We start from the raw sequence: 27,607 nt of genomic DNA, 5'->3' as shown, positions 1-27,607 counted from the left end.
ACCCAAGGTGTATGTGTATATGTGTATACATTTTATTTTAATCGATAGCTAAAGTGAATAAAAGGTATTATTACAAAACTGTGCTCTGTCATGTAACTTAAGAAAAGGAATAACAACCAACCTAGTCCTGACCCCAGGTCAGCAATACAAAACTTCAATTTAAAACGAGTTTGTTTGGATTTGGTTTCCATTAAAGAGAATCAGTACACACACTTCCAATGGTCACCTATAACCAACCGAAGAAATAGAGACAAAATATCGAGCATCGCTAATGATTATATACATATATATATATAGAGAAAAGCTTAATTAGGGGAAATCTTTTCATCCTTAAAACCAGATCACACAACGCTTTGCTGTTTTCTGCTCACCTGCTGGCTCTCAAAGGTCCAGGTGCTGTCGGGTAAAGACGCATCCAGGACACTGATCACCTCCTTAAAGTCAGTGGTGCTGCTGGGTTTGATCAAAGTGAAATCACTGTACTCTGACATCGGAGACATACAGGACCTGAAGGACTGACTCTGAGACAACATGTCTCCTCCCAGGACCTCCACGTACTTTATAGGTCCGTCAGTGTTGAGCTGAATCTGCAGGTTTCTGTTGGGGTTCTTGTAATCATCACAGTCGCCCCGTCTCATGCAGCAACTCCCGCTGCTTCTGCTGTTCCTGATGCATTTAACCGCTAAGATGAGAAAAGTCAGCACGGACAGCACGGACACCGAGGCCAGAGACAGAATCAAATAAAGGGTGATTCTGCCAGTTTTCTTGCTGGGCTCGGCCGCTTTCTGTCGGAGGTCTAAGATGGGCTCATGGAGGCCGTCCTCCAGCAGGATGGACACCGTGACGGTGGCAGACTGGACCGGTTCCCCGTCGTCCTTGACCTCTATAAGTAGCCTCTGAGAGGAGTCGTCCTGCTCGGACACAGCGCGTTTAGTCCTCACCTCCCCTGTGTACAGATTGACAGTGAACAGAGAGGCGTCTGTGGCCTCCGCCAGTTTGTAGGAGATCCAGGCGTTATGGCCCGAGTCAGCGTCCACGGCCGTCACCTTGGTAACCAGGTGACCCGCTTTAGCGGAGCGGGGCATCCTCTGATGAGAGAGGGAGCCCAGGGCAGCGGAGGAGGGGTAAATAACAGCGGGGGCATTGTCGTTCTGGTCCAGGATAAAAACATGGACAGTGGCGTTGCTGCTGAGAGACGGAGAGCCCTGGTCCTTTGCCTGAACCTGAATCTGAAACACCTTCAGTTTCTCATAGTCAAACGAGTGCATGCTGTAGATGCTGCCGTTATCTGAGTTAATGTAAACATAAGAGGAGACAGACACGTCCTGCACTTTAGAGTCCAGTATAGAGTAAGAGATTTTAGCGTTTTCACCAAAATCCAGGTCAGATGCTGATACTGAGTACAGTATAGACCCTGCTACCCCATTCTCTTTTAAATAGACATTATAGGAGGGCTGAGAGAATATAGGAGGGTTGTCATTCACATCAGTGATGCTGACAGGTATCATTTTCTTACTGGACAGAGGAGGAGAGCCTGAATCAGTGGCTGTTATCTCAATATTATACTCGGAAAATCTCTCTCGGTCCAAAACACCACTTGTAACCAGTGCGTAATTATTAGAAAACGATGGTTTTAGACTAAAGGGAGAGCCTTTAGTGAGATGTAACGTCACTTTACTGTTATCACCGGAGTCAAGGTCTCGTGCACTGATCAAAGCTACTACAGTACCACTTGGTGCGTCTTCACGTACTGGCTTTGGCTGGGAAGTGAACACGATTTAACCTTATACTCCGAGTATATGAGCCATTTACTTACTCTCCTCCCACCCCGATCATTGTGGTTTGGTGCTGAAGCTGCATGGGATGGGGGAGGGAGTAGATCTCTTTGTACAGTTCTCACTGCTATTGGTACACAGCCTCCATCTCTCTTATCCAATGAGAGGAAAACTGAGCAGCATCGTTAAAGACACACTAACCCTTTTGCACTGTCATCACAGAGCAAGTGAACGACCAGGAGAAGCTGATAAACATTCCCACGACTTATGTGAAGTACATACATGTTTTAAAATAGAAGTCCGTGTATTTATAAATTATATTTACTGTTAACATTATCACAGAAACAAAATGTATTTCCCTTGGTTTTAATTGATGATGCGTAAATACCATTTTTTTTTTTAACTTTATTTAAATATAATGTCCAGTAAATATAATACCTAAAATTAGTCATTAAATGTATTGGTTATATGTTTATGTATTTTCATTTTCATCCCTTGAGTTAAGGTCATCAACAACAATCTATTCTCGTACCGACAATACGCCCTATAGGTCAGAGTCGCTGTCCAACCCTGTGGTGCTGAAATGCTCAGCTCGAAAAACTGTTCAATATCCAACACACTCTTCAGGTCAACTGATAACAGCTGCTGTGTCACAAAATATGTTGAAGTTAACTAGACAAATTGCAAGTTTTAATTTGGGGATATATAAACCTCTTTTGTTCTTCTCACTGCTTACCTGCTGGCTCTCAAAGGTCCAGGTGCTGTCGGGTAAAGACGCATCCAGGACACTGATCACCTCCTTAAAGTCAGTGGTGCTGCTGGGTTTGATCAAAGTGAAATCACTGTACTCTGACATCGGAGACATACAGGACCTGAAAGACTGACTCTGAGACAACATGTCTCCTCCCAGGACCTCCACGTACTTTATAGGTCCGTCAGTGTTGAGCTGAATCTGCAGGTTTCTGTTGGGGTTCTTGTAATCATCACAGTCGCCCCGTCTCATGCAGCAACTCCCGCTGCTTCTGCTGTTCCTGATGCATTTAACCGCTAAGATGAGAAAAGTCAGCAGAGACAGCACGGACACCGAGGCCAGAGACAGAATCAAATAAAGGGTGATTCTGCCAGTTTTCTTGCTGGGCTCGGCCGCTTTCTGTCGGAGGTCTAAGATGGGCTCATGGAGGCCGTCCTCCAGCAGGATGGACACCGTGACGGTGGCGGACTGGACCGGTTCCCCGTCGTCCTTGACCTCTATAAGCAGCCTCTGAGAGGAGTCGTCCTGCTCGGACACAGCGCGTTTAGTCCTCACCTCCCCTGTGTACAGATTGACAGTGAACAGAGAGGCGTCTGTGGCCTCCGCCAGTTTGTAGGAGATCCAGGCGTTATGGCCCGAGTCAGCGTCCACGGCCGTCACCTTGGTAACCAGGTGACCCGCTTTAGCAGAGCGGGGCATCCTCTGATGAGAGAGGGAGCCCAGGGCAGCGGAGGAGGGGTAAATAACAGCGGGGGCATTGTCGTTCTGGTCCAGGATAAAAACATGGACAGTGGCGTTGCTGCTGAGAGACGGAGAGCCCTGGTCCTTTGCCTGAACCTGAATCTGAAACACCTTCAGTTTCTCATAGTCAAACGAGTGCATGCTGTAGATGCTGCCGTTATCTGAGTTAATGTAAACATAAGAGGAGACAGACACGTCCTGCACTTTAGAGTCCAGTATAGAGTAAGAGATTTTAGCGTTTTCACCAAAATCCAGGTCAGATGCTGATACTGAGTACAGTATAGACCCTGCTACCCCATTCTCCTTTAAATAGACATTATAGGAGGGCTGAGAGAATATAGGAGGGTTGTCATTCACATCAGTGATGCTGACAGATATAATTTTCTTACTGGACAGAGGAGGAGAGCCTGAATCAGTGGCTGTTATCTCAACGTTATACTCGGAAAAGCTCTCTCTGTCTAATGGACCAGTGGTAACCAGTGCGTAATTATTAGAAAAAGATGGTTTTAAACTGAAGGGTGAATTCTTTGCGAGTTTTAACGTCACTTTTCCGTTATTACCGGAGTCAAGGTCTCGTGCACTGATTAAGGCTACAACTGTGCCTCTCGGTGCATCCTCGCGTACTGGGTTTGGGTCAGAAGTGAGAACTATTTCTGGGGCATTATCATTAATGTCTATTACTACTACTTGCACACGACAGTGGCCCTCCATCTCAGGGACTCCTTTGTCTTTTGCAGTGATATCAATTTCATGTATTGCACTGCTCTCATAATCTAATGGCCCTACTAAGGATATCTCACCTGTGCCTGAATGTAAATGAAAAATGGATAACAATGACTGCGGTGTGTGCTCAGCAAATGCGTATTCAATCTCTCCATTAACACCCTCGTCTGCGTCGGTTGCCTCAACTTTTAAAAGCACAGAACCAGCGACACTATTTTCATGTACAGTTACATTATACAACGGCTTTTTGAAAACAGGGACATTGTCGTTGTTGTCGAGTACAGTAACTAAGATTTTTGTGGTTCCAGTTTTGACTGGATTGCCTCCGTCTAGTGCTGTCAGTAATAACTGATGGACACTTTGTTTCTCTCTGTCAAGTGATTTCTCTAACACTAGCTCTGGAACCTTTCGATTACCAGACAACTCTTTAATTCTTAAACTAAAACACTCATCTTTACTGAGAGTGTAAGATTTTACCGAATTACTACCAACGTCCTGGTCCTGTGCTGTTTCTAAAGGAAAGCGTATGCCTGTGGCTGTAGATTCTGCTATCTTTAAAGATCGCTCCTCTGTTGAAAAAATAGGAGAATTGTCATTTATGTCTCTTATTTCCACTTCTATCCGGTGAAGTTGTAGCGGATTCTCTGCTACAACCTGTAAAGTCAACACACAGCTGACGCTTTGTCCACATAAAGCCTCTCTGTCTATTCTGTCATTCACCACCAGCTCGCCCTTCCCCGCATCCACACTGAAATACTGCTTACCAGCCTCAGAGGCGACACGCAGCTTGCGGTCAAAAATGTCTGATAGTCCCAAACCCAGATCTTTGGCTAGATTTCCTACCACAGAGCCCTGTTTTAGTTCCTCTGGGATGCTGTATCGCGTCTGTCCGTTTATTGTACTCCACAAGAGAAAGAAATGATGCCACCAGAGCGCCTGCCATCTCCAGTCTCGGTATCCTATTGTCTTTGTCATCCTTGGTCCGTTAGAATACGCTATTTCCCATCGAGGTATTGTTCACATAGCATAACCAGCTCAACATTAATTCCACCGCCAGGATCGACACTCCAATATCAACAAATCCCCGAATAATTGGCAAAAACAAATGCCTAAATTCCGGACGCCTTCGAATAAGCGCATCTCCTCTCCTGCTCCGTTCACTGTGAGTGTTACCGTGGTGAGACTGAATGGGGGGATGGAGTAGATCTCTTTGTACAGTTCTGCATGCTATTGGTTCACACCATTCATCTCTGCTATCCAATCACAGAGAGGTAACAGTGCTGGTGAGGCAACTGCAACCCCTCCGTTGCAGTACAAACATGGCACAGAGGTGAATCTGACTTCTTTGAGAAGTCTCTTTGTATAAAATTTAAATGAAATAAAGCACATGAGAAAAGATGAATTATATTCTTATTTTCTGGACTGCTGCCATAACGAATCCTGACTATGCATATTCTTAAAATAATACTGATAACTGATGATTCAATTACTAAAAGGTTGGTAACATTCATTTTCAAATGTACAGTTTACTTCCGTTTAATAAATACTGTTTATTCTGGGAGTCTAATTAAAACATGTAAATAGTCCTATTTATGTGCAAATTTCCTGGTAAAACCTGGTCATTAAAAGATTTTTTTTCCTCCTTTGGAAAAACATTGTCTGAAACACCACATATATATTTCGACAAGATAACTAAATATACTTAAAAAGAAAACTTATTTATATTATGTTCAGTCTCATAAGACACAGAAATTGATAATAAAAACCCAACCAACTTTCGTAACATGTCAAACAGCACTCTCTGCATATAAGGCACCAAAGGTTTTTAAATGCTTATTGCATGAAGTTTACATGAGGATACTGATCATTACTAAAAGATAGAAGAGGCATCACAAATTTTACTCATGCTAAAAGTCAATCCATAAACTTGGAGCTGACAATAGAAAAATCAAAACAACACTCAAATTCCCTCAGCAGCACACATTAGTCACCACGGTTTTCTACGTTTAAAACGAAATTTCTATGATGGCAATTTCTGAAAATGTATAAAGCGGATCTATTGTTTTCTGCTCACCTGCTGGCTCTCAAAGGTCCAGGTACTGTCGGGTAAAGACGCATCCAGGACACTGATCACCTCCTTAAAGTCAGTGGTGCTGCTGGGTTTGATCAAAGTGAAATCACTGTACTCTGACATCGGAGACATACAGGACCTGAAGGACTGACTCTGAGACAACATGTCTCCTCCCAGGACCTCCACGTACTTTATAGGTCCGTCAGTGTTGAGCTGAATCTGCAGGTTTCTGTTGGGGTTCTTGTAATCATCACAGTCGCCCCGTCTCATGCAGCAACTCCCGCTGCTTCTGCTGTTCCTGATGCATTTAACCGCTAAGATGAGAAAAGTCAGCACAGACAGCACGGACACCGAGGCCAGAGACAGAATCAAATAAAGGGTGATTCTGCCAGTTTTCTTGCTGGGCTCGGCCGCTTTCTGTCGGAGGTCTAAGATGGGCTCGTGGAGGCCGTCCTCCAGGAGGATGGACACCGTGACGGTGGCGGACTGGACCGGTTCCCCGTCGTCCTTGACCTCTATAAGCAGCCTCTGAGAGGAGTCGTCCTGCTCGGACACAGCGCGTTTAGTCCTCACCTCCCCTGTGTACAGATTGACAGTGAACAGAGAGGCGTCTGTGGCCTCCGCCAGTTTGTAGGAGATCCAGGCGTTATGGCCCGAGTCAGCGTCCACGGCCGTCACCTTGGTAACCAGGTGACCCGCTTTAGCGGAGCGGGGCATCCTCTGATGAGAGAGGGAGCCCAGGGCAGCGGAGGAGGGGTAAATAACAGCGGGGGCATTGTCGTTCTGGTCCAGGATAAAAACATGGACAGTGGCGTTGCTGCTGAGAGACGGAGAGCCCTGGTCCTTTGCCTGAACCTGAATCTGAAACACCTTCAGTTTCTCATAGTCAAACGAGTGCATGCTGTAGATGCTGCCGTTATCTGAGTTAATGTAAACATAAGAGGAGACAGACACGTCCTGCACTTTAGAGTCCAGTATAGAGTAAGAGATTTTAGCGTTTTCACCAAAATCCAGGTCAGATGCTGATACTGAGTACAGTATAGACCCTGCTACCCCATTCTCCTTTAAATACACATTATAGGAGGGCTGAGAGAATATAGGAGGGTTGTCATTCACATCAGTGATGCTGACAGATATAATTTTCTTACTGGACAGAGGAGGAGAGCCCGAGTCAGTGGCTGTTATCTCAATATTGTACGCGGAGACATTTTCTCGATCTAAAGCTCCACTAGTAACCAGTGCGTAATTATTAGAAAAAGATGGCTTCAGAGTAAATGGAGACCCTTTGGGGAGCTGTAATATTACTTTACCATTGTCACCGGAGTCAAGGTCTCGGGCACTGATTAAAGCTACTACAGTGCCACTTGGTGCGTCCTCAGGCACAGAGTTTGGCTGGGAGGTCAGAAATATATTTGGCGCATTATCGTTAACATCTAACACTTCAACATGGACAGTGCAGTGTCCCTCCATTCTTGGAGTTCCTTTGTCTCTTGCGCAAATGTCTATTTCATAATTTGCATTTGTTTCGAAATCTAATTTCCCTATAAGACGTATTTCTCCGGTTAATGAATCAATATCAAACACAGATAAGACACTGTCTGGTGTGTGCGCTCCAAATGAATACTCTACCTCTCCATTAGGACCTTCATCAGTATCTTTTGCTGTAAGTTTTAGGATAGATGCACCTTGTACACTATTTTCGCTTATTGAGACTTTGTAAACATTTTTCTCAAATACAGGAAAATTGTCATTATTGTCAAGCACATTTATGGTTATCTGTGAGGTCCCAGATTTTACTGGGTTTCCCCCGTCCAGAGCTGTTAGTTGAAGCTGATGTATGGGCTTTTTTTCTCTGTCGAGAGATTTAGACAAGACTAGCTCTGGGACTTTCCTACCACCAGACACATCTTTAAGCTTTAAACTAAAAAAGTCATCTTTACTCAATGTATAGGACCTCACTGAATTTACTCCCACATCAAGATCTTGTGCGGTCTCCAAAGGAAAACGTGCCCCTGCCGCTGTCGACTCTGCTATTTGTAATATAATATCCTGCGAAGGGAACCTTGGAAAATTATCATTGATGTCTTGTATTTCCACCTCAACTCGGTACAGTTGTAACGGTTTATCAATGACCACTTGCAGAGGCAACACACAGCTGGCGCTTTGTCCACATAAAGCCTCTCTGTCTATTCTGTCATTCACCACCAGCTCGCCCTTCCCCGCATCCACACTGAAATACTGCTCACCAGCCTCAGAGGCGACACGCAGCTTACGGTCAAAAATCTCTGTTAGTCCTAAACCCAGATCTTTGGCTAGATTTCCTACCACAGAGCCCTGTTTTAGTTCCTCCGGGATGCTGTAACGAGTCTGTCCGTTTATTGTACTCCACAAGAGAAAGAAATGATGCCACCAAAGCGCCTGCCATCTCCAGTCTCGGTATCCTATTGTCTTTGTCATCCCCGATCCGTTAGAATTATTTCCCAATGAAGTAATCAAAAAATAGATAGTTCCCATCCATTGCCATCAAGCATTAATGCAAAACAAAGATCCAAAATCGCTTCATACCGAAAACTAAATACATTTTTTCCCTCTTTTTAATTCCGGTAAGAGCATCACTCCCTCTCATCCAGCTCCATACAATGAAATTGTGTACGGAGCTTTCGGCTGCGTGGGGGAGGGAGTAGATCTCTTTGTACAGTTCAGCGTTTCATTGGTGCACCATATCTGTCTCTACCAACCAGTAAGAAGGAGGGTGAGCAGCGCTTTTAAAGACACAGCCACCCTCGAAACAGTCTGGCTTGATGTATTGAGAGTGTGGAAAAAGAAACGATACGAGACCAGCTGTTACACTTCGACAATAACACAAATGAAATGAAATCTTATTGTAAAAATACAAATACAAAACACAGCCTGTCTTCTGGTTATTTCAACTTTTGATTCAACAATGTTTGTGATTTGAATCAGCAAAAGTCAAAAGCAGTTTAACCCTTTAATAGGCAAACTTGTCCAGGCTGTCGCTGTCCACATGTGTGGTGCTGAAACAAAGGGCCAGTCATACATCTATAAAAGGAGCAGTCCAAAATGCTAAAATACACCATACAAAAAGAGTTAAATACAAATCCTAACCTTTGTAACAATGCAGGCCCTTCTGGCAGAAACAAATATTAGGCAAGGTGGAAAGTCAGAATCAATTTTTCATAAACATTGGACGTGAGAATATGACTGGGTTGAAATGAAAACCTTGTGATGACCTTCTCGGGATCTTGTTGCATTGTTTAATTGACAATAACGATCGAACGAAATGATAGGATGTGATATTAAAAGTGTAAACTACGATCAGGACAGAAAACATAGAAATTCACCAGAACTCAAAAGAAAAAAAAATGCTTGTAATTATTACATGTGCCATACGTTTTAAAGGCACCGTGAAAGAGGATTTACAATTGACAAAAAAAGTAAAGAGGGATGTAAAAGTATAATGCAAGTCTACTATTGTTTGCTGCTCACCTGCTGGCTCTCAAAGGTCCAGGTGCTGTCGGGTAAAGACGCATCCAGGACACTGATCACCTCCTTAAAGTCAGTGGTGCTGCTGGGTTTGATCAAAGTGAAATCACTGTACTCTGACATCGGAGACATACAGGACCTGAAGGACTGACTCTGAGACAACATGTCTCCTCCCAGGACCTCCACGTACTTTATAGGTCCGTCAGTGTTGAGCTGAATCTGCAGGTTTCTGTTGGGGTTCTTGTAATCATCACAGTCGCCCCGTCTCATGCAGCAACTCCCGCTGCTTCTGCTGTTCCTGATGCATTTAACCGCTAAGATGAGAAAAGTCAGCACGGACAGCACGGACACCGAGGCCAGAGACAGAATCAAATAAAGGGTGATTCTTCCAGTTTTCTTGCTGGGCTCGGCCGCTTTCTGTCGGAGGTCTAAGATGGGCTCATGGAGGCCGTCCTCCAGCAGGATGGACACCGTGACAGTGGCGGACTGGACCGGTTCCCCGTCGTCCTTGACCTCTATAAGCAGCCTCTGAGAGGAGTCGTCCTGCTCGGACACAGCGCGTTTAGTCCTCACCTCCCCTGTGTACAGATTGACAGTGAACAGAGAGGCGTCTGTGGCCTCCGCCAGTTTGTAGGAGATCCAGGCGTTATGGCCCGAGTCAGCGTCCACGGCCGTCACCTTGGTAACCAGGTGACCCGCTTTAGCGGAGCGGGGCATCCTCTGATGAGAGAGGGAGCCCAGGGCAGCGGAGGAGGGGTAAATAACAGCGGGGGCATTGTCGTTCTGGTCCAGGATAAAAACATGGACAGTGGCGTTGCTGCTGAGAGACGGAGAGCCCTGGTCCTTTGCCTGAACCTGAATCTGAAACACCTTCAGTTTCTCATAGTCAAACGAGTGCATGCTGTAGATGCTGCCGTTATCTGAGTTAATGTAAACATAAGAGGAGACAGACACGTCCTGCACTTTAGAGTCCAGTATAGAGTAAGAGATCTTAGCGTTTTCACCAAAATCCAGGTCAGATGCTGATACTGAGTACAGTATAGACCCTGCTACCCCATTCTCCTTTAAATAGACATTATAGGAGGGCTGAGAGAATATAGGAGGGTTGTCATTCACATCAGTGATGCTGACAGGTATAATTTTCTTACTGGACAGAGGAGGAGAGCCGGAATCAGTGGCTGTTATCTCAATATTATACTCGGAAAATCTCTCTCGGTCCAAAGCACCACTGGTAACCAGTGCGTAATTATTAGAAAACGATGGTTTAAGAGTGAAAGGAGAACCTTTGGGTAATTGTAATGTCACTTTGCTATTGTTACCGGAGTCAGCGTCACGTGCATTGAGCAATGCCACCACTGTGCCACTTGGAGAGTCTTCGCGGACCGACTGCGGTTCAGAAGTGAGAACAATTTCTGGAGTGTTATCATTAACATCTACAACATCGATCTGTAAACGACATTGGCTCTCCATTTCAGGAAACCCATTGTCTTTCGCAGTTATTTCAATTTTGTAAGACGTGGCTCTTTCATAATCTAAGTCTCCTTTCAAACGTATTTCCCCTGTCAGTGAATTTATTTCAAATACTGATGAGACAGAATCTGGTGTCCGCGAGCCAAAAGAGAATTTAACTTCTGCGTTTGGGCCCTCGTCAGCATCAGTTGCTGTAATTTTGATAACGAAAGCATCTTTTGCAGTATTTTCTCCTAACGAAACTTTATATACATTCTTATCGAAAACTGGAAAATTGTCATTTGCATCAAGCACTGTGATTGTGATCTCTGAGGTACCAGACATGACTGGGTTTCCTCCGTCTAATGCAGTGAGCAGTAGCTGATGAACAGCTTTCTTCTCTCGGTCAAGGGGCTTCTCTAACACTAACTCCGGGACTGTTTTGCCGTCCTCCACTTCCTTCATTTTCAATGTAAAACAGTCGTTTTTAGTCAACATATAGGATTTAACTGAATTACTGCCAACGTCAGAATCTTCTGCACTCTCCAGGGGAAAACGAGTTCCCACCGCTGCCGATTCAGAAATTTTTAATGACAGTTCTTTTGTATGAAAAATAGGCGAATTGTCATTTATATCTTTTATTTCCACCTCAATTCGGTGTAAATTTAGAGGTTTTTCAAGAACAACCTGCAGAGGCAACACACAGCTGGCGCTTTGTCCACATAAAGCCTCTCTGTCTATTCTGTCATTCACCACCAGCTCGCCCTTCCCCGCATCCACACTGAAATACTGCTTACCAGCCTCAGAGGCGACACGCAGCTTGCGGTCAAAAATGTCTGATAGTCCTAAACTCAGATCTTTGGCTAGATTTCCTACCACAGAGCCCTGTTTCAGTTCCTCCGGGATGCTGTAACGAGTCTGTCCGTCTATTGTACTCCACAAGAGAAAGAAATGATGCCACCAAAGCGCAAGCCATCTCCAGTCTCGGTATCCCATTCTCTTTGTCATCCCGGATCCGTTAGAATATATTGTTCCCCATCGAGAAAAACGAAGGTAATATCCACTTCCGAGGAGCGTTAGCTATTCCCATAAATTTGTATAGATCATTTTTGCTCATGTCTGGAGCCTAAATTAACGATTTCTTTTTCAGCTTTGAGATATGAGCGCATCACACCGTCCTGCAGCTCTTTGCATTGTTAACGTTTACAGTGCTGAGGCTGCAAGGGGGAAGGGGTAGATCTCTTTGTACAATTCTGTACGCCATTGGTGCGCAGCATCCATCACTAGCATCCAATAGGAAGGGGGATGAGCTGATCTTTTAAAGACACAGCTGCGCTCATGAGAATCGGCCTACATGCACTGCTGTGTGTGATGGATGCAAAATCTCTCTCATTTCTCTGGTTTTATAAGTGTACTGCTGAGACAATATGCAATTTGTACGATCGAAGAAAATAAGAATTCCCAAAACAGAATATGCAGCAAAATGACAAAAGTATGCCAAGTCAAAACGTTATCAGCCCTACATAGCATGTACGAAAGGGTAAAAGCCGTCCTTGAAGTCAGAAATCACTACTTTCAATCATAAGTAAATAAAATATAAAATAAAAATAAATTGTGCCACTATTATGGAAAAATATGAGCTGTATGCTTTAGATACAGCTCATATTTTTTGAGTTGTTAGGTCAAATCTTTTTAGACAATTGTGAGTTGTTGATGTGGAGAGGTGTTGCTAAATATATCAGTTATGTATTACGCGTTTTAAAACAGCATCAACTAAGTCCACTCTTGACACAAACTATACAACAGTGGTCTTTGTATATTTTTCAGCATATGCGTTTGATAAAAACAAGATTAAGCAGGTCACCTTTCTGTTTTTGCCATAAAAAACACGATTGTCAGATGACAACCAGACATCACCACATATTATTTAAACAAAAACTTTTAAGAAACTTGACGGGGGATCAAAATAAACATGTCATCTGCTCACCTGCTGGCTCTCAAAGGTCCAGGTGCTGTCGGGTAAAGACGCATCCAAGACACTGATCACCTCCTTAAAGTCAGTGGTGCTGCTGGGTTTGATCAAAGTGAAATCACTGTACTCTGACATCGGAGACATACAGGACCTGAAGGACTGACTCTGAGACAACATGTCTCCTCCCAGGACCTCCACGTACTTTATAGGTCCGTCAGTGTTGAGCTGAATCTGCAGGTTTCTGTTGGGGTTCTTGTAATCATCACAGTCGCCCCGTCTCATGCAGCAACTCCCGCTGCTTCTGCTGTTCCTGATGCATTTAACCGCTAAGATGAGAAAAGTCAGCAGAGACAGCACGGACACCGAGGCCAGAGACAGAATCAAATAAAGGGTGATTCTCCCGGTTTTCTTGCTGGGCTCGGCCGCTTTCTGTCGGAGGTCTAAGATGGGCTCATGGAGGCCGTCCTCCAGCAGGATTGACACCGTGACAGTGGCGGACTGGACCGGTTCCCCGTCGTCCTTGACCTCTATAAGCAGCCTCTGAGAGGAGTCGTCCTGCTCGGACACAGCGCGTTTAGTCCTCACCTCCCCTGTGTACAGATTGACAGTGAACAGAGAGGCGTCTGTGGCCTCCGCCAGTTTGTAGGAGATCCAGGCGTTATGGCCCGAGTCAGCGTCCACGGCCGTCACCTTGGTAACCAGGTGACCCGCTTTAGCGGAGCGGGGCATCCTCTGATGAGAGAGGGAGCCCAGGGCAGCGGAGGAGGGGTAAATAACAGCGGGGGCATTGTCGTTCTGGTCCAGGATAAAAACATGGACAGTGGCGTTGCTGCTGAGAGACGGAGAGCCCTGGTCCTTTGCCTGAACCTGAATCTGAAACACCTTCAGCTTCTCATAGTCAAACGAGTGCATGCTGTAGATGCTGCCGTTATCTGAGTTAATGTAAACATAAGAGGAGACAGACACGTCCTGCACTTTAGAGTCCAGTATAGAGTAAGAGATTTTAGCGTTTTCACCAAAATCCAGGTCAGATGCTGATACTGAGTACAGTATAGACCCTGCTACCCCATTCTCCTTTAAATAGACATTATAGGAGGGCTGAGAGAATATAGGAGGGTTGTCATTCACATCAGTGATGCTGACAGGTATCATTTTCTTACTGGACAGAGGAGGAGAGCCTGAATCAGTGGCTGTTATCTCAATATTATACTCGGAAAATCTCTCTCGGTCCAAAGCACCACTTGTAACCAGTGCGTAATTATTAGAAAAAGATGGTTTAAGAGTAAAGGGAGAACGTTTGGGAAGTTGTAAATTCACTTTACCGTTATCACCAGAATCAAGGTCACGGACGCTGAGTAAAGCCACTACTGTCCCACTGCGAGAGTCTTCCGGCACAGAAGTGGGTTTTGAAGTCAGCACAATTTCTGGAGCGTTATCATTTACGTCTAAGACATCCACCTGCACACTGCAGTGACCCTCCATTTTGGGCAAGCCTTTGTCTTTTGCACTAATGTCTATTCGATACGAGGCTTGAGTTTCGTGGTCCAGCTGCTTTTTCAAAGATATATCTCCCGTCACAGGATCTATGTGAAATAATGACAGCACTGATGGCGGTGTGTGTATACCAAGCGAGTACTCTATTTCTCCATTTAAACCTTCATCTTTGTCTGATGCCTTTGTTGTGATTACAAATGAGCCGTCTGCACTGTTTTCTTGAACAGCAACTTTATAAAAAGTATTTTCGAATATTGGTGCATTATCATTAACATCAAGCACATTTACGGTTATTTTAGAAGTGCCAGACTTGACTGGATTTCCTCCGTCCATAGCAGTAAGAAATAAATTGTGAGTGGCTTTTTTCTCGAAATCCAATGATTTATTTAATACTAATTCTGGTACTTTTCTTCCATTTTCAATTTCTTTAACTTTTAAAGTGAAGCAATCATCTTTGCTTAGTATGTACGTCTTTAATCCGTTACTCCCAACATCGGGATCCTCTGCACTCTCTAAGGGGAAACGCACACCTACAACGGTGGATTCTGCGATTTCTATTACATGGTCGCTTTTGAGAAAACTAGGAGCATTGTCATTTACGTCTCTTATTTCCACTTCTATTCGGTGTAACTGTAGCGGGTTCTCTATTACAACCTGCAGAGGTAACACACAGCTGGCGCTTTGTCCACATAAAGCCTCTCTGTCTATTCTGTCATTCACCACCAGCTCGCCCTTCCCCGCATCCACACTGAAATACTGCTTACCAGCCTCAGAGGCGACACGCAGCTTACGGTCAAAAATGTCTGATAGTCCCAAACCCAAATCTTTGGCTAGATTTCCAACCGTAGAGCCCAGCTCCAGCTCCTCTGGGATGCTGTAACGCGTCTGTCCGTTTATTGTACTCCACAAGAGAAAGAAGTGATGCCACCAAAGCGCAAGCCATCTCCAGTCTTGGTATCCCATTCTCTTTGTCATCCCCGGTCCGTTACAATACGACGTGATTCCACATAGAAATATTGTTCAAAATAAAGAGGTCAATGTGAAAATCCACCAAAGATGAAGTTCCTTTACTCCAAAAATATCCATACTGATGCATCATGAGGCGCAAATAAAAGATATATTATTTAATCTGAGTGTTTAAGCGCATCCTCCTCTCACCTCGGGCTCAAAGCAATGTACTGACTACAGTGGTGAGGGTGGGGGGAGGGAGTAGATCTCTTTGTACAACTCCTAATGCTATTGGCGGAGCGCCTCTCCCCTACATCCAATGACATCGAGAGAGCAGTGTGTTTCAGACCCTGCACTGCAATTCAGAAATGTATGAAACGGCACAACGGGGAACCTCTTAATGATGAATTACATGAAATTGAACAAGTGTATTATATTACAGTGATTGTTATGGTTTTAAAAATCATTGCAAAGTCATTCACGCTGCAGTTTCCATAACTACATTCATTTCAAACTTGCAAGGTGTCTAAAAATGGAATTCACACTCAAATGAATAAAACTAAATGGAACATTAGACTTCCAGTACATGAGAGGGTCTTAATTAAGTAACTTGCAATGCCATCCATCACTGATATAGCCTCAAAAGTATTTCGCTATTTGAAACAGACAACCATTCAGTCTCAGTAGACTCTCTTACATAGTAGCTCACGGCAGTCTATGTAAGATGGAAAACATCAGTGCTGCAGGAGCATGTGACAATTGTGATGCTTAAATATGTCAAAACCCTACATACAGGCTAAAACACTTGACAATGAGCTATGTTAACATTTTGTCAGTTTGTTTTTATTTATCCAAGCGATTCCTTACTGGCACGTGTGCAGTAAAAATATGACAATGACCCAGAGCATGGCTGCAGAGGCCGTATCGCTCTATTGTATGTCACTTAAAAATAATATAAACCTGATTGTGATAATGCTTTAAAAGTCTGAATGCATCATAACGAATCAAATCCATCGAGACAAAAATACATGTGAATCCTGTCAGAGAATAAACAAATGGGAGATTATTTTACTCTCTGCTCACCTGCTGGCTCTCAAAGGTCCAGGTGCTGTCGGGTAAAGACGCATCCAGGACACTGATCACCTCCTTAAAGTCAGTGGTGCTGCTGGGTTTGATCAAAGTGAAATCACTGTACTCTGACATCGGAGACATACAGGACCTGAAGGACTGACTCTGAGACAACATGTCTCCTCCCAGGACCTCCACGTACTTTATAGGTCCGTCAGTGTTGAGCTGAATCTGCAGGTTTCTGTTGGGGTTCTTGTAATCATCACAGTCGCTCCGTCTCATGCAGCAACTCCCGCTGCTTCTGCTGTTCCTGATGCATTTAACCGCTAAGATGAGAAAAGTCAGCAGAGACAGCACGGACACCGAGGCCAGAGACAGAATCAAATAAAGGGTGATTCTCCCGGTTTTCTTGCTGGGCTCGGCCGCTTTCTGTCGGAGGTCTAAGATGGGCTCGTGGAGGCCGTCCTCCAGGAGGATGGACACCGTGACGGTGGCGGACTGGACCGGTTCCCCGTCGTCCTTGACCTCTATAAGCAGCCTCTGAGAGGAGTCGTCCTGCTCGGACACAGCGCGTTTAGTCCTCACCTCCCCTGTGTACAGATTGACAGTGAACAGAGAGGCGTCTGTGGCCTCCGCCAGTTTGTAGGAGATCCAGGCGTTATGGCCCGAGTCAGCGTCCACGGCCGTCACCTTGGTAACCAGGTGACCCGCTTTAGCGGAGCGGGGCATCCTCTGATGAGAGAGGGAGCCCAGGGCAGCGGAGGAGGGGTAAATAACAGCGGGGGCATTGTCGTTCTGGTCCAGGATAAAAACATGGACAGTGGCGTTGCTGCTGAGAGACGGAGAGCCCTGGTCCTTTGCCTGAACCTGAATCTGAAACACCTTCAGTTTCTCATAGTCAAACGAGTGCATGCTGTAGATGCTGCCGTTATCTGAGTTAATGTAAACATAAGAGGAGACAGACACGTCCTGCACTTTAGAGTCCAGTATAGAGTAAGAGATTTTAGCGTTTTCACCAAAATCCAGGTCAGATGCTGATACTGAGTACAGTATAGACCCTGCTACCCCATTCTCCTTTAAATAGACATTATAGGAGGGCTGAGAGAATATAGGAGGGTTGTCATTCACATCAGTGATGCTGACAGGTATCATTTTCTTACTGGACAGAGGAGGAGAGCCTGAATCAGTGGCTGTTATCTCAACGTTATATTCTGAGAATCTCTCTCTGTCTAAAGGACCACTGGTAACCAGTTCGTAATTATTAGAGAATGATGGTTTAAGAGTGAAAGGAGAACGCTTAGAAAGCTTTAAAGTTACTTTACCATTATCACCAGAGTCAAGGTCTCGTGCACTGATCAGAGCCACTACTGTGCCACTTGGTGCGTCTTCACGTGCTGGACTGGGTTTTGAAGTGAGCACAATTTCTGGAGCATTATCATTTATGTCTTCTACGTCCAACTGCACACGACAGTTACCGTCCATTTCAGGAGTGCCTTTGTCTTCAGCAGTTATATCGATAAGGAAAGATTTAGAACTTTCATAATCTAATGATCCTTTCAATATGAGTTCTCCTGTTCTTTCATTTATTTCAAATGTTGATAACACAAAGTCTGGAGTGCGGGACCCGAAAGAATATTTAACTTCACCATTAAGACCCTCGTCCGCATCTGTAGCTGTAAGTTTAATTACAAATGTTCCTTTGGTGCTGTTCTCCTTTAAAGAAACTTTGTATTCATTTTCACTGAATATTGGAAAATTGTCATTATTATCGAGTACATTAATCATTATCTTACAGGTGCCAGATGTGACCGGGGTTCCCCCGTCTAATGCTGTTAACACCAGCTGATGAAGAGCAATCTTTTCCCGGTCTAATGGCTTCTCTAACACTAATTCTGGGACCGTTTTACCATTTTTTGCATCTTTAAATTTGAGAGAAAAATATTCGTTTTTGCTTAGAGAGTACGTTTTCAAAGAATTGCTTCCAACATCAGGGTCCTCAGCACTCTCCAAAGGAAAGCGTTTGCCAAGTGCAACTGATTCTGGTATTTTAAGGTTAATCTGTTGTGTCAGAAAACGAGGAGAATTGTCATTTATGTCTCTTATTTCCACTTCAATTCGATGAGACTGCAAAGGATTTTCAACCACAACTTGCAGAGGTAGAACACAGCTGGCGCTTTGTCCGCATAAAGCCTCTCTGTCTATTCTGTCATTCACCACCAGCTCGCCCTTCCCTGCATCCACACTGAAATACTGCTTACCAGCCTCAGAGGCGACACGCAGCTTACGGTCAAAAATCTCTGATAGTCCCAAACCCAGATCTTTGGCTAGATTTCCTACCACAGACCCTTGTTTCAGTTCCTCCGGGATGCTGTAACGAGTCTGTCCGTTTATTGTACTCCACAAGAGAAAGAAATGATGCCACCAGAGCGCCTGCCATCTCCAGTCTCGGTATCCTATTGTCTTTGTCATCCTCGGTCCGCTATAACACAATAATTCCAATCGAGAGCTTGTTCATAAGAATGCTGGTATCCATGAAAGTCGGAAAAACCCCCAAAGAAACATTTCTACAAAATCTGCGCATTGCTGTAAGCTAAATTCACACGTTTAAATCTAAGAAAATACGAGCTCATCACCGTCTCTCCTCCAGCTCTTTGCATTCAAAGTGTTACAGCGCTAAGGCTGCATGGGGGCAGGGACAAGATTGCTTTGTACAGTTCTGAATCCTATTGGTGCACAGCATCCACCTCTACCATCCAATGAGAGAGACGCTGATCGACCCTGTTAAAGAGACAGCATCTATTCTTGCTGTGAGCTGTCGTCTGGGATGATTATAACTAGTATCATTGAATATGAAGTAATATAAGCAAACCTTGGCCTTTTCAAACATAAAATATAAATAAAAAACACCTTACAGTCTGTACATGAAATTAATTGAAAAGATTCAAATGTCATTTCTGACAACATAAAAAAAACTGAGTCCAAACATATATAAATTCATCAGACATCTATTGGCAAAATAGTTTTACAGAAAAAATAAATCAACACTGTTCCGACGTTAAGTGACCGTGGCTGCACTTCACAGCCGCTGTCCGCTCTCATGGTGCTGAACTGTTCAAATGTATGCGTGTAACACGAAACTGATGAATGCCTTCAACACGGTTCTGTTAACCGTCTTTGAATAGGCTACATTTACTGCACATTAACTTTTATTTCAGACAGATAGATAGATAGATAGATAGATAGATAGATAGATAGATAGATGCTTAATGATATTTTTTCTTTTCATTATAAAGATCAATGGTTCTTTTCTGCTCACCTGCTGGCTCTCAAAGGTCCAGGTGCTGTCCGGTAGAGACGCATCCAGGACACTGATCACCTCCTTAAAGTCAGTGGTGCTGCTGGGTTTGATCAAAGTGAAATCACTGTACTCTGACATCGGAGACATACAGGACCTGAAGGACTGACTCTGAGACAACATGTCTCCTCCCAGGACCTCCACGTACTTTATAGGTCCGTCAGTGTTGAGCTGAATCTGCAGGTTTCTGTTGGGGTTCTTGTAATCATCACAGTCGCCCCGTCTCATGCAGCAACTCCCGCTGCTTCTGCTGTTCCTGATGCATTTAACCGCTAAGATGAGAAAAGTCAGCAGAGACAGCACGGACACCGAGGCCAGAGACAGAATCAAATAAAGGGTGATTCTGCCAGTTTTCTTGCTGGGCTCGGCCGCTTTCTGTCGGAGGTCTAAGATGGGCTCATGGAGGCCGTCCTCCAGCAGGATGGACACCGTGACGGTGGCGGACTGGACCGGTTCTCCGTCGTCCTTGACCTCTATAAGCAGCCTCTGAGAGGAGTCGTCCTGCTCGGACACAGCGCGTTTAGTCCTCACCTCCCCTGTGTACAGATTGACAGTGAACAGAGAGGCGTCTGTGGCCTCCGCCAGTTTGTAGGAGATCCAGGCGTTATGGCCCGAGTCAGCGTCCACGGCCGTCACCTTGGTAACCAGGTGACCCGCTTTAGCGGAGCGGGGCATCCTCTGATGAGAGAGGGAGCCCAGGGCAGCGGAGGAGGGGTAAATAACAGCGGGGGCATTGTCGTTCTGGTCCAGGATAAAAACATGGACAGTGGCGTTGCTGCTGAGAGACGGAGAGCCCTGGTCCTTTGCCTGAACCTGAATCTGAAACACCTTCAGTTTCTCATAGTCAAACGAGTGCATGCTGTAGATGCTGCCGTTATCTGAGTTAATGTAAACATAAGAGGAGACAGACACGTCCTGCACTTTAGAGTCCAGTATAGAGTAAGAGATCTTAGCGTTTTCACCAAAATCCAGGTCAGATGCTGATACTGAGTACAGTATAGACCCTGCTACCCCATTCTCCTTTAAATAGACATTATAGGAGGGCTGAGAGAATATAGGAGGGTTGTCATTCACATCAGTGACGCTGACAGGTATCATTTTCTTACTGGACAGAGGAGGAGAGCCTGAATCAGTGGCTGTTATCTCAATATTATATTCTGGGATATTTTCTCGGTCTAAAGCACCACTGGTAACCAGTGCGTAATTATTAGAAAACGATGGTTTTAGGGAAAATGGGGATTTCTTGGGGAGCTGTAATGTGACTTTACCGTTAACATCCGAATCAAGGTCTCGGGCACTGATTAAAGCTACTACGGTGCCACTAGGCGAGTCTTCGCGCACTGGCTTCGGCTGAGAGGTGAGTATTATTTCTGGGGCATTATCGTTAACATCTAAAACGTCAACATGCACAGTACAATGCCCCTCTGTTCTCGGACTGCCTTTATCTTTAGCACTTATATCTAATTCATAATTTGAATTCACTTCGAAATCTAGTTTTCCTTTAAGAGATATTGCTCCCGTTATATGATCAATGCTAAAAACAGAGAGAACAGTGTCTGGTGTGTGAGCTCCAAATGAATATTCTACCTCTCCGTTTGGACCATCGTCCATATCCGTCGCCTTTGTTTGTACTATCAATGCACCTTCTGCAGCATTTTCACTAACAGATACTTTATACAACGGTTTCTCAAAAGCTGGGGCGTTATCGTTGATGTCAAGGACTCTAATAGATAGCTGAGCGGTCCCTGATTTCACAGGGTTGCCTCCATCTAGAGCTGTCAACAAAAGCTTATGAACAGCCTTTTTCTCTCTATCTAAGGTTTTTGCCAAAATCAATTCAGGGACTTTCCTTCCACCGGCAACTTCCTTAACTCTAATGTTAAAACATTCATCTTTACTGAGAGTGTATGACTTCAATGAATTACTGCCAACATCTGGATCTAAAGCGCTCTCTAATGGAAAACGAACCCCTAAACTCATAGATTCCGCAACCTCCAATGTGATATCATTTGATGGAAATCTAGGCGCGTTATCATTAATGTCTTGTATTTCTACCTCAACACGAAAAAGTTGTAATGGGTCTTCAATTACAACCTGCAGAGGTAGAACACAGCTGGCGCTTTGTCCACATAAAGCCTCTCTGTCTATTCTGTCATTCACCACCAGCTCGCCCTTCCCCGCATCCACACTGAAATACTGCTCACCAGCCTCAGAGGCGACACGCAGCTTACGGTCAAAAATCTCTGATAGTCCTAAACCCAGATCTTTGGCTAGATTTCCTACCACAGACCCTTGTTTCAGTTCCTCCGGGATGCTGTAACGAGTCTGTCCGTTTATTGTACTCCACAAGAGAAAGAAATGATTCCACCAGAGCGCCTGCCACCTCCAGTCTCGGTATCCTATTGTCTTTGTCATCCTCGGTCCGCTATAACACAATAATTCCAATCGACATATTGTATAGAACGATGCTGAAATCCATCATCGCAGATGATATCCCAACAGGAAATGTTCCGTAATTACTGAGCATGGCTGTGAGCTTAAATATAACATTTCCATATTGTAAAATACGAGCTCATTGCTGTCTCTCCTCGAGCTCGTTGCATTCTGTGTTACTGCACAGGGGCTGAATGGGGGCAGGGACAAGATTGCTTTGTACAGTTCCAAATCCTATTGGTGCAAAGCATCCACCTCTACCATCCAATGAGAGGGAGAATGATCTACACTCTTAAAGTCACAAGATCTATTCTCTTTGTCAGCCTGTACTTCAATCAAAGGCTGTTTTAGAATTAAGAGACGTCCAGGAACGTAAAGGTAGCATGCCACTATAACATACGTTTTTAAACCAGAAAGAAAGAAAGAAAGAAAGAAAGAAGATTTTTTTTAAAAGAAAGAAGAAAAAAAAAGAAAAAGAAAAAGCCAAACGCGCTCACACACATACTTTGATTACAGCCTACACGCCTCCCTGTATTCAACAAAGAATCGCTGTCCACCTGAGTGGTGCTGAACTATTCAGATATGACTATGGGAATGTGCGCGTGTGAGACCATACTGACAGATGTCTTGAACACAATTATTTTAACACTTCCTGAACACATTCTTGCCAGCTATTATTTTTTTCTTGCAAGATTTTAATCAAACATTAGATAGATTATTAGATTGTAAATGACTGTGAATGACTACTGTCACATTTTGTAGACAGATTATTGAATTTAAAAAAAAAAAATTGTATACAGCAACACAAAATTGCAAAATAGGTCTACTATTGTTTTTTGCTCACCTGCTGGCTCTCAAAGGTCCAGGTGCTGTCCGGTAAAGACGCATCCAGGACACTGATCACCTCCTTAAAGTCAGTGGTGCTGCTGGGTTTGATCAAAGTGAAATCACTGTACTCTGACATCGGAGACATACAGGACCTGAAGGACTGACTCTGAGACAACATGTCTCCTCCCAGGACCTCCACGTACTTTATAGGTCCGTCAGTGTTGAGCTGAATCTGCAGGTTTCTGTTGGGGTTCTTGTAATCATCACAGTCGCCCCGTCTCATGCAGCAACTCCCGCTGCTTCTGCTGTTCCTGATGCATTTAACCGCTAAGATGAGAAAAGTCAGCACGGACAGCACGGACACCGAGGCCAGAGACAGAATCAAATAAAGGGTGATTCTGCCAGTTTTCTTGCTGGGCTCGGCCGCTTTCTGTCGGAGGTCTAAGATGGGCTCGTGGAGGCCGTCCTCCAGCAGGATGGACACCGTGACGGTGGCGGACTGGACCGGTTCCCCGTCGTCCTTGACCTCTATAAGCAGCCTCTGAGAGGAGTCGTCCTGCTCGGACACAGCGCGTTTAGTCCTCACCTCCCCTGTGTACAGATTGACAGTGAACAGAGAGGCGTCTGTGGCCTCCGCCAGTTTGTAGGAGATCCAGGCGTTATGGCCCGAGTCAGCGTCCACGGCCGTCACCTTGGTAACCAGGTGACCCGCTTTAGCGGAGCGGGGCATCCTCTGATGAGAGAGGGAGCCCAGGGCAGCGGAGGAGGGGTAAATGACAGCGGGGGCATTGTCGTTCTGGTCCAGGATAAAAACATGGACAGTGGCGTTGCTGCTGAGAGACGGAGAGCCCTGGTCCTTTGCCTGAACCTGAATCTGAAACACCTTCAGTTTCTCATAGTCAAACGAGTGCATGCTGTAGATGCTGCCGTTATCTGAGTTAATGTAAACATAAGAGGAGACAGACACGTCCTGCACTTTAGAGTCCAAGATGGAGTAGGAAATCTTCGCGTTGTCGCCCGAATCAGCATCAGTTGCTGACACTGAGCACAGAATGTTCCCAGGAGGATAGTTCTCCTTTACATAAATGACATAGGAAGGCTGGGAGAAAACTGGTGGGTTGTCATTTACATCTAACAGTTCAACAAGTATTACTTTCTCACTCGATAATGGGGGCTTTCCAGAATCAGTAGCACGTATGTTGACACTATACTGGGCATTTTTTTCACGGTCAAGTGGCCCATTCGTCACTAAAGCATAATGGTTAGAGACCGATGGATTTAACTTGAAGGGGGATTTAGAAGTCACGCTCAACTTAATCTTGCCATTGTCGCCCGAATCTGGGTCTTTTGCACTTATTAGTGCAATAACTGTTCCGATTGCCGAATCTTCAGGAACAGGTGTTGTTAAAGACGTCACAATTATTTCAGGAACATTGTCGTTAATGTCAACTACTTTAATTTCAACACTACAATGTCCATCCATCTCAGGATTTCCTTTGTCTTTAGCAGTTATGTCAAATCTATGTAAGGGGTTCGTTTCATGGTCTAAATTTCCCTTGACAACAACAGCTCCAGATGGTTCAATGTTAAATAATGATAAAATCAGATCTGTAGTTTGCTCTGCAAAATGATATTCAATCTCTCCATTTAGTCCTTCGTCTGCGTCTGTAGCTTTAACATGCAATATCTCTGTTCCAGGTGTTGCCTTTTCGCTCACATTAGCTTCATATACCTGTCTCTCAAACTGCGGAGCATTGTCATTGTTGTCAAGTACTATGACTTTTATATCAGAGGTCCCTGAACGCACCGGGTCTCCACCATCTACAGCAGTGAGGATTAGATTGTGTACAGGCAGCTTTTCTCTGTCAAGTGTTTTTTCAAGCACCAGTTCAGGGATCTTTCTTCCGTCCTTGAGGGTTTTAACAGTCAATTTGAAATTGTCATTTTTGCTAATGAGGTAAGAGCGTACAGAATTGCTGCCTACATCGGGATCCTGTGCACTTTCTAAAGGAAAACGCGCGCCTGGATTTACCAGCTCTGCAATTTTCAACACTTTCTCTTTATTAAGAAAACTAGGAGAATTATCGTTTGTATCTTGTATTTCAATTTCGACTCTATGCAGCTGCAGGGGGTTATCTATTACTAGTTCCAAAGGCAACAGACATGACGGTCTTTGTCCACACAGTTCCTCCCTATCTATCCTATCAATCACCACCAGTTCTCCCTTCCCCAAGTCTATGTTAAAATACTGCTTACCAGCATCGGAGGTTATCCGCAATTTACGTCGATACAGTTCAGATACAACCAAACCCAAATCTTTGGCTAGATTTCCTACCACAGATCCCTGTTTCAGTTCCTCCGGAATGCTGTAGCGAGTCTGTCCGTCTATTGTACTCCACAAGAGAAAGAAATGATGCCACCACAAAAACACCTGCCATACAGGGAATTTGTTCCACATTATTCCTCGTTCCATAAATCCCATATCGCTTCGTTCCAATCCCAACTTCTCAACTGAGTGAATATAGATGGTCTATAATCCAATGTAGACGCGTCCTCACACATAACAGAGACATTCATGCTTTGTGTCTGCATATGCATCCCTCTCCTCCTGTGCAGATCATTGTAATGGGTACGACGCTGAAGCTACTCGCTGAGAGAGAGTAGATCTCTTTGTACAGCTCTGATTTTCATTGGTGGACAGAGTGTACCCATTTCCACCAATCGTGGCATCAGTAAACATCTACAGAGCAGTGACGTAAAAATATGATGCATAGAGAAGTCATTCTGGTTATTGTGGCTCCATCACATTAAATATCATTATACTACTAAATACACAGCCTCGACACACAGCCTACAATGTTTTGTAATTGTTTATCTGACGACTATCAACATAAATATGAATACTATACAATACATTCATTATTGATCAAAGCTGTAGAAAAATAGATGCCAGAATAGTGTCTTATAAATAATTGAATAGCTGATCATTGTAGGGTCACTCATATAATGCTTTGTGTTAATCCATCAATCCCCCTGCCTCTAAATACCTGCATGCATGCACATGCCTTTGTGGCTGACAAGGCTCTTCGTTGCCTTCCTGTGGCCAGAGAAAGCCAATGCAGCCTGCCTACGTCATGACGTCTTCATAGCTCTCAACGAGCCTCAGTGAAATAATTATGTCAGCAGCCAACGTAAAATACCCGTATGGAGGTCTGTAGAGCAAATGAAAAGGGAGGGGGAGCGCAGATGGTGTGGGAGGGCGTTTACTCCCGTTTTGCTTCTCTCTCTCTCTCTGTCTCTGTCTCTCTCTGTCTCTCCCATAGACAGACAGACAGACAAATAACAAAAACGGATAATATCTCATAATAAACAATAATACCAGTAATTATGAATTAACCCTCCGCTTGCAACAGGAATCACATGATGACATATTCAATAAAAATAAAGCTAAACACGCGAAATTCTGTGCTGCGGATGATTAAAAAAAATGCTTACATATATAATTTAATATGATCAAATAAAAAATAATCTCAGTAAAGTCATAAGTATGCAATAGTCATCTGCTCTAAATGGAGGCGGGTGACAGAGGGAGATGTGGAGAGGCAGTGTGGAGACAGGGAGAGGGAGGGGGAGAGCGCTGAGCTGATTTCAGCACCACACGTGTGGACAGCGCCACACAGGCGGCCAACTGCTGCTGCTGCAGGCTGCAGGCTGGAGAGGCAGCCAGCCCTATTACACAGGCTCTCACTGAGGACAGCAAGCAGCCAGGACAACACAATTTCAACCTTCTTACTATTGCTATTTTCTTACTACTTACTGTGAAGACAGGAATAAGTACAGGAGTACATTTTACTGCAGTAAACACATTACATGAAATATTACAAAAGTAAAATATGCTCAAGGATGTACTGTCAGACTTTAAAAAATCAAGTCTGGATAAATACAAAGTATATCGGTATGCTCACTTGATACTTTTTTTATCAATGAGAAGAGGACGAGAAAGAGCAACATTCAGATGTTAGATAATGAGATCATTTTAGGTTAAATTATGAAGTCAGTACAATATTTTTTGATGCTATTTTGCTTATAGTCCAGAGATGTTATTTTCATAAAGAAACACACAAAGTTTAATTCTGATGAAACACTTGGTTGCACACATGTATTTAAATGTCATGTTAAGCTTCATCAAGCATGTGTTCACTGTCTGGTGTTGACCTAGAGTACAAAGTACTGAGGCTGCATAGACTAACGTGGTTTCATTTTTTAACACACATTACTGATATTTCACCTCCATCCATTTAATCATTAATTTATTATTTATACCATCTTGTGCTGTGCAGGCTGGAACCTATCCCACCACACACAGGACAGGCCACCAGTTTAGCAGAGGGTAAACACATATCAACAAGCATACACAAAAGGACCACAAAATTGGACCAAGCTCCCCAGTGGATTCAAACTTCATTCAGTCACTGATCAATATGAAAATGACTGC

At 44.2% G+C, this 27,607-nt stretch overlaps 9 protein-coding genes across 12 annotated transcripts in view; all 9 read right to left on the bottom strand.

Annotated features, from left to right (window-relative positions):
- Window positions 1-27,607, bottom strand: part of LOC141013154 (protocadherin gamma-A2-like) — a 107,182-nt gene that overhangs the window by 15,548 nt on the left and 64,027 nt on the right. The gene's annotated exons all lie outside the window — the stretch shown is intronic.
- LOC141013529 (protocadherin gamma-C5-like) lies at window positions 342-1,778 on the bottom strand (the record flags this gene model as incomplete). The annotated part of the gene is made up of 1 exon (XM_073487283.1): window positions 342-1,778. A coding segment is annotated over one exon (1,437 nt), but the record flags the coding sequence as incomplete, so codon positions are not given.
- Window positions 1,813-4,965, bottom strand: LOC141013528 (protocadherin gamma-C5-like). The gene is made up of 2 exons (XM_073487282.1): window positions 2,512-4,965; window positions 1,813-1,854 (listed from the first exon to the last, which is right to left on the bottom strand). Exons 1-2 carry the CDS (start codon window positions 4,963-4,965, stop codon window positions 1,813-1,815), a joined length of 2,496 nt encoding a protein of 831 aa, XP_073343383.1.
- On the bottom strand, window positions 6,047-8,518 carry LOC141013527 (protocadherin gamma-C5-like). Its single transcript, XM_073487280.1, has one exon. The coding sequence runs from the start codon at window positions 8,516-8,518 to the stop codon at window positions 6,047-6,049; it is 2,472 nt and encodes an 823-aa protein (XP_073343381.1).
- Window positions 9,551-12,022, bottom strand: LOC141013526 (protocadherin gamma-C5-like). Its single transcript, XM_073487279.1, has one exon. The coding sequence runs from the start codon at window positions 12,020-12,022 to the stop codon at window positions 9,551-9,553; it is 2,472 nt and encodes an 823-aa protein (XP_073343380.1).
- Window positions 12,990-15,455, bottom strand: LOC141013157 (protocadherin gamma-C5-like). Its single transcript, XM_073486747.1, has one exon. It carries the CDS (start codon window positions 15,453-15,455, stop codon window positions 12,990-12,992), a length of 2,466 nt encoding a protein of 821 aa, XP_073342848.1.
- Window positions 16,497-18,965, bottom strand: LOC141013525 (protocadherin gamma-C5-like). Its single transcript, XM_073487278.1, has one exon. It carries the CDS (start codon window positions 18,963-18,965, stop codon window positions 16,497-16,499), a length of 2,469 nt encoding a protein of 822 aa, XP_073343379.1.
- Window positions 19,170-22,266, bottom strand: LOC141013523 (protocadherin gamma-C5-like). The gene is made up of 2 exons (XM_073487277.1): window positions 19,813-22,266; window positions 19,170-19,175 (listed from the first exon to the last, which is right to left on the bottom strand). Exons 1-2 carry the CDS (start codon window positions 22,264-22,266, stop codon window positions 19,170-19,172), a joined length of 2,460 nt encoding a protein of 819 aa, XP_073343378.1.
- LOC141013156 (protocadherin gamma-C5-like) lies at window positions 23,111-25,585 on the bottom strand. The gene has a single exon (XM_073486746.1). It carries the CDS (start codon window positions 25,583-25,585, stop codon window positions 23,111-23,113), a length of 2,475 nt encoding a protein of 824 aa, XP_073342847.1.

This window comes from Pagrus major, chromosome 18, assembly GCF_040436345.1.
Source record: "Pagrus major chromosome 18, Pma_NU_1.0".
Lineage (NCBI taxonomy): Eukaryota > Metazoa > Chordata > Actinopteri > Spariformes > Sparidae > Pagrus > Pagrus major.
Note: the sequence above shows the minus strand (reverse complement) of the source record. Positions and strands in the feature narration are given on the sequence as shown.

Coding starts and splice junctions, on each gene's coding strand:
- LOC141013528 (XM_073487282.1), bottom strand. CDS start 4,965: ATGACAAAGACAATAGGATACCGAGACTGGAGATGGCAGGCGCTCTGG. Junction 1,855..2,511: donor GGACCTTTGAGAGCCAGCAG/GTAAGCAGTGAG, acceptor CATCCCATGCAG/CTTCAGCACCAAACCACAAT.
- LOC141013527 (XM_073487280.1), bottom strand. CDS start 8,518: ATGACAAAGACAATAGGATACCGAGACTGGAGATGGCAGGCGCTTTGG.
- LOC141013526 (XM_073487279.1), bottom strand. CDS start 12,022: ATGACAAAGAGAATGGGATACCGAGACTGGAGATGGCTTGCGCTTTGG.
- LOC141013157 (XM_073486747.1), bottom strand. CDS start 15,455: ATGACAAAGAGAATGGGATACCAAGACTGGAGATGGCTTGCGCTTTGG.
- LOC141013525 (XM_073487278.1), bottom strand. CDS start 18,965: ATGACAAAGACAATAGGATACCGAGACTGGAGATGGCAGGCGCTCTGG.
- LOC141013523 (XM_073487277.1), bottom strand. CDS start 22,266: ATGACAAAGACAATAGGATACCGAGACTGGAGGTGGCAGGCGCTCTGG.
- LOC141013156 (XM_073486746.1), bottom strand. CDS start 25,585: ATGGAACGAGGAATAATGTGGAACAAATTCCCTGTATGGCAGGTGTTT.